Consider the following 9,589-nt stretch of genomic DNA (forward strand, 5'->3'; position numbering starts at 1 on the left):
AAGAATAATCCTCACCCCATACTATGGCTGGTCCCTCTAGATAAGTGGGGTTCCCAGTACAAAGCCACAAAACCAGCAGGGGATGTATAGGCATGCTGTGGTGGCTGCTGGGTGTCTTTGAAAGATCGGTGTTCCCTGACAGGAGGCAAGAGGCCCATGTTTATGGTGTGGTTAACTCTTGTTAACAGTGTAGTGGAGCAGAAGTGGCCCCTACCTTAGCCTTGCCCTGGATGGCAGGGGAGACTTCGGCAACTCACTGGGCATCCGTACTTGACCAACCATGAAATACGAAGGTTGGATTTAATGACAGCTGTGATTCCAGCAAGAGGTCGGGACCAAAATCAACCTGCTGGTTGAGTTTTTACTTCTTGGGAGTGGGAAGAATATTTGTGCTTTTTAATCTGTGATGCCTTTCTTGACCCTTTACCACAATGTTAAATCATGTACATTGGAACTATGTTTGATTATCATCCAGAAAAAACTCAAGAGTAGAGCATTCACAGATGTGTTTTATTTGTGATGGTACTCTGAATGTGTCCGCCTGCCTGAAGATCAGTAAACACTGGGTTCCAGGACTTCTCGTTAACAGGCATCATCTGATCAAGTTACCTAACAGCACCAGTCTGTGATGGTGCCCCGGAGGAGGCCCATATGCCACAAATCTAAAAACGTAGATCAGCATACCTCAAGCTGTGTGTTAGTAGTAGTGTGTAACAGCTACAACTGGGTATTTATCTCTGTTGGGGTTTCACAGTTTGCCCCTTATCTGATATTTGTATTTTGCTAAATCATTAGAGGATTTTGGAAAATAATTCTTTTTTTTTTAAGATTTTTTTTTTTTTTTTTTAAGATCACAAGTAGGCAGAGAGGCAGGCAGAGAGAGAGAGAAGAGGAAGCAGGCTCCCCGCAGAGCAGACAGCCCAACGTGGGGCTCGATCCCAGGACCCCGGGATCATGACCTGGGCCAAAGGCAGCGGCTTAACCCACTGAGCCATCCAGGCACCCCAGAAAATAATTCTTTACTGTAAAATGTCCAGGTGTGAGATAAATACTCTCTTCATTTTGACTCACATGCTGTTAATAAGCTGTTCATGAGAGCTGAACTGAAAATTGGTCTTTGACCTTCTGGGCACACTTAATAAGCCATCAATCTTTGAGGACATGTTTCTGTTGGATCTTTGCCCTGGACTCATTGTCAGTATTTACTGGACACTCCTCTGTGTGGTCTAAGTGCAATCAGGACTCATGTTTGTACACCAACCCATTGCCTTCAGAACTCACAAAACAAGGCGTTTACTGAGGTCTAGACAACCAACACAAGCACTTGGCCTTCTTTTCTTTCTTATATCTTGCCCAGACTTACTAAATCATACTGAACTGATCTTAGATTTTCTTTCCTTGTAGATCATATTGTTCTGTTGTTTTAAGAGGTTATCTTCAGTGGGTTTGCCTGTAGATACAACTATTCAAAACAAAAGTAAAACCTTTGTTGTGCACCTGCTGTGTCCCAAGCTGACAGTCTTTAAATCTTGTTTTCAAAGTTGTATTAGGAGAAGAAGCTGCTTCCAAAAGCCCAGATAAAAAAAAGTCTGCAAGTCTCATTAAGAAATGTGAGGGCCAACTGATTAAAGTTTGTTACTTTATTGAATTTATATCCAAAAGAGAAATTCAGGTGGTTTAACTTGGTTGTTTTTTTCCATTAGGCAATTAAGCAGCCTTGTAATTTTATAGGTGACTGTTGCCTTGGAATTAGGTGGCCACTGCTACTTTCTTCTCAATTCCTGCAGCAGTAAAAGCTTCATGTTTTCTCCAGCATTGTAATCATACTCTGTTGTAGATTGCTTCAATATACCTTCGTTGGGGATATATTTATGGTTCCTGATGACCCTCTGGGAAGAAGTGGACCTCGATTAGAAGACTTTCTTCGGAAGGAAGTCTTCCTTAGGTATTTGTTTTTTTCACACTGTTTTGTATTTACAGACTTGTTTCACTTCTTTGTGCTTTAGTGTAAGTGATGTCTCTGAAGGACTAAAGATGGCACTTTTGAAATTTTTATTAGCCTTATACTTGTCGCTGATGTAGTATATTTGAAAAGCTAATCAAACACTCACCTTAAAAGACCAGTTCTTCGTTTGTGATCCTTTTGGTTTTAATCCTAGGACAGGATTTAATTTAATTTAATCCTAGGACAGGTCTTAAAAGACCACAGATTTTGCTGGCAGTCACTTATTAGCAAATGCCACTTAGGTTCGTTTTGACGTGTGAATATTCTTTTATATTCATTTTCCAAAATCATTTGCTTTTTTAAGTTGTTATGCTGCTGTTAATTTACTTTACTATTCAGGAATCACTACCTGGGGAACTCTTTATCTCAACTGAAAGGAGAAGCCGGTATTTCATATTCTTCTGAAATTGATTTGATAATGTGGGTTTTCTTTATTGTAGTTTCGGTTTTTGTTTTGTTTTTTTAAAGATAATGTTGCTAGTGGCTGTTTCTGTTTTCAGAATTCTCAAGTAATGGGCATTGTTAACTAAAGTATTCTGTGTGCCCAGCTGGCAGATAGTATGAGCCGGTGACAGCTGATCTTTTTTTATTTATAACCAGATCCCTTTGGAGTTCTAGCTTTGGATTTGGGGGTAATTCACAGAGAGGTACTTCTACAGAGGAGACCAGTGTAATTTCAGTTCCCTGGTCTGAGAAATCATTTCTCTTTTGAGCCTTTGGGTTTTATTACACAGATGAGGGCTTACTTCCCAAGGTTCTGCTCCTCTCCTTACACCAAGGGAATAGCAGCCATTTTAACATAGGCTGAGTGTTGTTGCATCGCTGCTGGGCTTTTAAGACCTGGGGCCTGTGCGCAGGCATCGGGGCCCATGGATCAGACTACCCGAAAAGAGTTCTCTGACTCCTTCCACACCTGAGCAGCTTGGCAGCAGGGTCTGTCCTGCCTGCACACTTAATCGTTCTTTATAGTGTGTTAACTAATCGAGTAAGAAGTTAATAATAACCCCTCACAGAGGCTCTAGCTTTTGAAGTTGGGAAAAGTGTTCAGCCGGCCTCATTTCTTGGCTGCAAGTCCGAGTCACCTGGGAAGCTGCTTAATGAGACAAATGCCCTTTTCACACACACACACATGCCCAGAGAACATGCAGGTGTGGGCACCAGCACCTCGCCCAGACTGGTGATGGGGGAGGGGTGGAGACTGCAGGAATCGGAAGTGGCTGCCTCGCCCCAAAGGAGTCCCTTTTTCTAAGCCCTTTCATCCAGGGCCCCCACACAAAATTAGAGTCCTCAGGAGAAACTCAGGCTTAGAGCCAACAGTTGGCTGGGGTCAGTTCTCATAGCTGTAAATCTGGGATGGTGGGGTAGCTCATGAAGAGCTATCACTCACCGTCGTGACCAGTCAGGGGTGTTACAGGCGTCACCCCCGTGGACCCGTCTGTGGGCAGCTTGCCTTCAAAGGTCATGGAGCAGTACAGCCTCCAGGTCAGCAGCAGGTCATTTTTGACAGCTTTCTCATCTTTTCTAACCCAACTCACCAGACTCATTCTGTTCACAGAGATATGCAGCCCCTACTCAATGCCTTGCCAAATGTGGGCATGTTTGACCCCAGCTTCAGAGTCCCCGGCACCCAGGCAGCCAGCACCAGTCACCAGCCTCCCGCCCGGATTCAGGGCACCCCGCCCAGCCACTGGCTTCCTCAGCAACCCCGCTTTCCAGTTCTGCCAAACCTTCCCGGTATGCAGCAGAGTGTGCCCATGCCGGCGCAGAGGTCTCCTGCGGAAACCAGCGAGTTGAGGGAAGCCCTTCTGAAGATCTTCCCTGACTCAGAGCAAAGACTGAAAATTGACCAGATACTGGCGGCCCATCCGTACATGAAAGACCTGAACGCACTGTCTGCCATGGTTTTGGACTGAAGGTCACACTCTAGCTCGTGTCTGCACGTGGCAGCAGGAAGCGACATAATGTGAAGAGACCGATTTCCCAGTGGAAATACTGTTGTAGTATATAGAAAACAGATGTTTTGTGTATAAAAAAATCTGGGTTTTCAAAACCAGCTTTTTCTATATATAAATTATGCTGCTATTACAGATTTAACATTTTCTGTAAAAGGAAAGTACATTTTCTGCCTGTTCAGAACTGTTTAATAGCAGTTACTCTTGAGTGTATTTACATTTTTATGTTTTTTAAACTATTTTCCTTAAAGCTGAAAATATTGACAAATGGATATGATTAGCCTTTCTAAATAAAAAAAAAAAAAAAAAGAGTTGCTTTCTTAGGGAAAGCAAGACCTCTTAAAGTATATTTTCTTGAGATGACTATGTAACGTCCACTAACATGAAATGTGCTCACCACCCCCAGCCTCCTCTGCCCTCACCCCTGAATTAGAGTCATAGGAGTAGGTTTTGCTCCTGTGAGTCTTTTGTTGGAGCCATTTGTGAGAGGGGGCAGGAGGTGCCACTAGATGGCACCTGTGCCTAGCCATTGTTAATGACCAGGGCACAGACAGACTCCCAGAATGTCAGGGCAAGAAGAGATTCTAGAATTCATGGAGTCCCACCCTACTTCCCCTGCCCCCAGCAGAAGAGGGAACTGAGGCTCAGCATGCTTGCGTCCACACAGCCCAGGTCCACAGCTGTGGAGCAGCTGGGCAGGGACCAGACTCTTTGTCCAGTACTCTGACACGCTCACCAGGCTGAGACCTCACTGTTGAGTAGAAGTCATGTCTTAGCCTCTGAAAATAATAGTGGGATGTGAGGAAGTTCCATGAAGATCCCCATTGTTACATACAGTTTTGTGTCCACAACCTCCATGCGAAGTTCGTTCAGCTTTGCCAAAAAGTGATTTTCTATTCTCAAGAATGACCCAAGCCAATAAATAGCATTAGTAGCTGCCGTGGGGGCTCAGCCCCTTATTTATTTCTCCTGGATTTGTCTTTTTAGTGTTCTCAGCTGTCCTTCCAGTGAGTCTGTCTCAGCATCGGTATCTCAGTATTGTGTTTTCAGTGCTCAGATTCTGTGTCAGTGAAGTTCTTTTCCTGGGTAATTATACGTAACATCTTTGCTGTTCTCTGGACTTTCAAAGGGCTTGGTATTTTCTACCTTTCTCTTCCCTGGCTGCTCACGGTCAGTTTTGTGTCTGCCCTGTGGGTCGTGCCCCTCCCAGTCCCCAGAAACAGCTGCTGCGGACTCGGGGCCAGTCTTTTCTTCATGGTGAAGGGACTTTGTTGGCCACGAGCAGAGCTGGTACCTCCCCAGGAGCCTCCCTCCCGGTGTGTACGACCCTTGCTTCCCTCAGGGGATGAATTCAGAGTCCTCCAGGTGGCTGGACTTGTATTTTTCAATCATGTTTTCTCTCTAGTTGCCTTTAAGATGCCTCCTAATGGGGATCTGGTTGTCAGCTGCTGCTTTGGGGCAGGTGGCCAGAGTCACCCACCAGCTGTGGGTTTGGAGGTAGGAGACTTGGGGCGGGCAGGAAGTGATGCAGTCACAGCCCCGTGCCTCAGCTTCAGAACTTGTGGTTTATAAAAGTGTGGCAGACGTGTGAGGGCCAGGGCTGTCTCACACAGACTCTGATCTGGCTTGAGGTTTGGTCTGACAGCCTTCCCAATCCAGTATTTCTCCTATTTGCAGAGAAGGACTCAGCGGTAAACCTTACTGGCCCAGACTTAGCCACACAGGTCTTCCTGGAAGGGGACTGGGCCTCAAGTGACACCAGGTGGGGCTGGCTAGACTGGGGGTTGCAGAGTTTCCTAGGCTCCAGAAGTGACTTGACCCTTGACCTTTGGGTTATCTAAGCCTCTCTATTTTTAGTATTGTTTCTGAGGGCTCTACCTGCCCCTTTCTTCTTTCTAGGGTATAGGAAGGAAAGATGCAGGAAATTAAGTGGGTCAGTTACCTGCCTTGATAAATTACAACATAACACAAAAGTCACAGTTTTTTCTGAAGCTTGAAAATTTAAAAACCCAATTTTCAAACCATTAAAAAAAAAAGTCATTACTTGTTCTCAGCTTTCTCTTATACTAGGCTGAGTGTTGACGCTCCTCAAATGCTGCTTGACGGTCTGCCCCCAGTGGTTGATTTCTGAACCGCCGCGGTGGTGTCGGCAGCAGTGCTTCCTCGCTCTGCAGCTCCTCGGGCAGCCTGTGCCGAGGCTCCGCATCCTGCACTTCCTGGCCTTCCTAGAAGGAGGTGGCAGGGCAGGGGATGCCAACTCATTCAGGAGACAGGCGTCTGCTCCTCTGAGAGTGGTTGTCCAGGGTTCGAGAATTAAGTAAATGGTGATACGGGATGATTCCCGGACTTAGCTTCTGCCCCAGGCCCCTGCTGCCTTCTCTGGGAGAAAAAAAAAAAAAAAAAACCTTGTTTGACCCTTCTGTACGGTAGCCTGTGTTTGAGACCTTGTAGGCCGAGGGCTCGAAGACCGTGGGAAGGCATCTCAGCCATCCTGGATGGCGGGTCAGCTTTGTCTGGCAGGCTCAGCTGTGGCTTGGCAGAGTCGCCAGGGACTCAGGCCTGTTGCAGCGTTTGGTCTCTGAGAGGAGGACGAGGGTCGGTCTTGCTTCCTTAGGTTCGTTGTGGCACTTGTGGAATAGGATTCACGGAGAAAGCCATGCTCCCAGGTACCCTTCTCCATCACGGGAAATGCCCCCGGCACTGGGCCTCCTGAGTGTGGGCCTGGGCACCCTTCTCCCTCAGCTCCAGCCTACTCCCCTCCAGGCACCTCTGAGATGTGGCCTTCCTGCTTGTAGCTCTCCACCAGCACTGCCATGTCCTCCCTGTGTCCCTCTCTCCTCTCCTCCCCGTGGTCTGTTCCGGCGGCCCCTCTGCCTCATGCCGTTTGTTTCTTCATGATCTACCATCTACCTCCCCGGTGCTCCCCGTTACTACAGTTGAGATCCTGTAAGAACATCGCCTGACCTCAGAATCCTCTCCAGGCACTGCTGCTCCCCCTCACCTTTCCGCTCTTCACTTCCTGTTTGGCAAACTTGGCCTTCATCCCACCACATGGAAGTAGTCTAGGAAAAGTCCCAGGGACCACGTAATTGCCAAATTCAGAGGCCTTTTCTTAATCTTCCGTCTTCGCGTCCACATCAGTGACCAGAATATTTGATACTATTGCCCTTATTTTTCCCCATTTTCTGAAATTTCCCTCCCAAATGTTCTTCATGCCTTTCCCTTCTTTTACTGAAAGGCCAGGCCTTGAGACCCTTTTCTTTCTTGACAGGTGGTTCTCAAATTTTGGACCAGCCATGGAATTCATGGTGGGGTGGGGAGGGCAGCTCTTACTAAAAATTGTGATTACCGGGCAAAGCCGGCCCCCAGAGCTCTTATACTCGGTGGCCCTTATTCGGTGGCCCTGGAGTAAAGCATGGAAATTGAAGATTTCGTCAAGCTCCCTGGGTGTGTCCCATGCAGGCTATCCGCTATCCGGGGACCACATGGCAAGAAAGTGCACTCACCCTTAGGGCTCACTGACTTCAGCCTTCCTCCTCCCTAACTTCTCCAGCTCAGAGTGTTCCCCCCCCCCCCCCCACCCAGGGCATCGACTTCTAGTCCCACCTCTAGGCCTCCCCTGCAGGAGCATGTTTCTAGCTCACCTGGAAGCCCTATGCCGGCCTCACACTCCGCCCGCAGACCCCCTGCCATCTGTCCCTTGCTCTCCACCCCCACTCCACCCTGCCACAAAGTCCCCTCCATCAACCCTTGTCCATGGCCTGACGGTGCCCACCAGTCATGCTCTCATGGTCTCCCTATGGGTGACGGTCCCTGACCAGTCAGCTCACCTCTCCCTCCCAGACTCCACAGTGCTCGCAGCTCTATCCGGCAGAACCACACCACGGGTCACAACCTCATCTCTGTTCAGTGCTTCAGTGCCTCGCGACCAGAGCACCAAGCTCAGCGCTCCGGAGTGTAGTATCTGTGCCATCCCCCTCGTGGCCACGTGTGACTGCCCCACTTGGCATAGCCCTTCCCCGGACGCTTGCTGCAGCCCACACACATTTCCTCAGTTCCCTGTGGGCTCCTGCTTCCGCGTGCACCTCTTTGCTCTGCTGGCGATGTCCTTTCTCCCAAATGGCTTCCCCTGCAAAGGCCCAGCCTGCATCCTCTTTGTACCCTTGCCCAAGCTTCTGACCAGAAGCAACGCCATGGCGCTCTGTGACCCACAGCACTTGTGTCTGGCTTTCGGCACTTGCCGCGCTGGCTGGTGTCACCGCAGCTGATTGTGTACTGTGTTTCACCTCCGTTTCTAGACTGTGAGCTCCTCGCGGGCAGGGACCCTCTGTGTTCACTCTTTGTATTTCCCATGGCACCTATCACAGTGCCTTGCACTTAATAGGTGCTCAATAAACGTCTGCTCAATTGAACTGGACAACAGTGTCTTCTTGATGTGGTACGTGGCAGCCGTAAGACCTTCAGAAGTCACACTGTCGGCATTTGCACCAAGGAATCCATACTCCGCTGTGGTAGACCGCGAGGGTTGGGGGAGGTACTTGCCTGGCTTTCCCCTTCTCTCCAAGGCTCCCAAAACACCTCGCATCCCAGGGGTCAGCACCGGACAGGCTGAGCCCTGCCGCATGCTCACTTCTGCCCACAGATGGGCCGGGGCAGATACCTGGCCCAAGCTAGGCGAGTCAGAGCCACTCCTTGGGTTCTCCCCCTGCTGGTGGGACTGAGGAATGTCCTGCCCAGGTCTTTTCGAGGCCATTTCCTGCCACGGGGGAAGCTGACTATGGTAGAGAAGCAGGAGCAGGGCAGTGAGATTCCCAGGCAGGAAGGCCAGGCTGCTATTGTCTCGGGAGCCTGATGGCACCCATGCCTTTGCACAGATGTCGAGAAATGCACTTCCTTTCGCTTAAGCTAGTTCAAGTTTGGTTTACAACCCTTGAAATCAAGAGTCTTGAGTAAAATGGGTATCACGGCTCCCAGACTCAGCAGATTAAATGGGAGAGGCCCATCGTATCTTTCGAAAGATCCCAAAGATGGGTGCAAACAGAACTTAGGAGTGTTCACCCCAGTCAGAAAACGGTAAGAGGCTGATAGTTTCTGATTTATTTGAAACTTTACCTCCAGAAGAGCTCCGCCCCACCCCACCCCCTTCAAGCAGGCTGTTTCCTGGTGCTGCTTTTCCTTCTCAACATCCCCACTTCCAATTGAGGGTGTCTGGAAAAATTCCCTGAATTTCTTTGTTCAGTTCCCCGGCTTGGCAGACACTAGGCCTGTCCGGAGCCCGACCTTCCCGTAGACTGCACATCCCCATCTGTAAAACACGCGTAGTGGAATCCCACGTCCTACGCCAGGGGCATTGTGAAGCATAGGTGTGTTCATACCCATGAAGCACACACGACAGGGCCTGACACTGGGCCCTGTTCAGTGACATTCAGAGCCATCAGTGTGGCTCTGATCAGCGCAACCCCTCTAAGACACCCGTAGTGTTCACACCTTTACAGTTACTCCACATCTAACCAGGGGTTCGAGAGCTTGTCTTCAAATGCTCAGGTTATCTTCCAGCTTCCTGATGCTCTTCCATGCCTGCCGACTCACTAGGCGTGTGGACCAGACTTCCCTTAGAGCCTCAACAGGGCCA

At 48.9% G+C, this 9,589-nt stretch overlaps 1 protein-coding gene across 2 annotated transcripts in view; it reads left to right on the top strand.

Moving 5' to 3' along the window:
* The window catches only part of N4BP1 (NEDD4 binding protein 1), a 48,011-nt gene extending 39,642 nt beyond the window's left edge, over positions 1–8,369 (top strand). For both annotated transcript variants that reach the window (XM_059150624.1, XM_059150625.1), the window contains 2 exons: positions 1,838–1,945; positions 3,561–8,369. In XM_059150624.1, coding sequence (XP_059006607.1) covers positions 1,838–1,945; positions 3,561–3,918 — 466 coding nt within the window. In that variant the 3' untranslated portion in view covers positions 3,919–8,369. The remainder of the gene's footprint in view (positions 1–1,837; positions 1,946–3,560) is intronic.
* The last annotated feature ends 1,220 nt before the right edge of the window (positions 8,370–9,589 follow it).

This window comes from Mustela lutreola, chromosome 16 (assembly GCF_030435805.1).
Source record: "Mustela lutreola isolate mMusLut2 chromosome 16, mMusLut2.pri, whole genome shotgun sequence".
In the NCBI taxonomy this organism is placed as follows: domain Eukaryota; kingdom Metazoa; phylum Chordata; class Mammalia; order Carnivora; family Mustelidae; genus Mustela; species Mustela lutreola.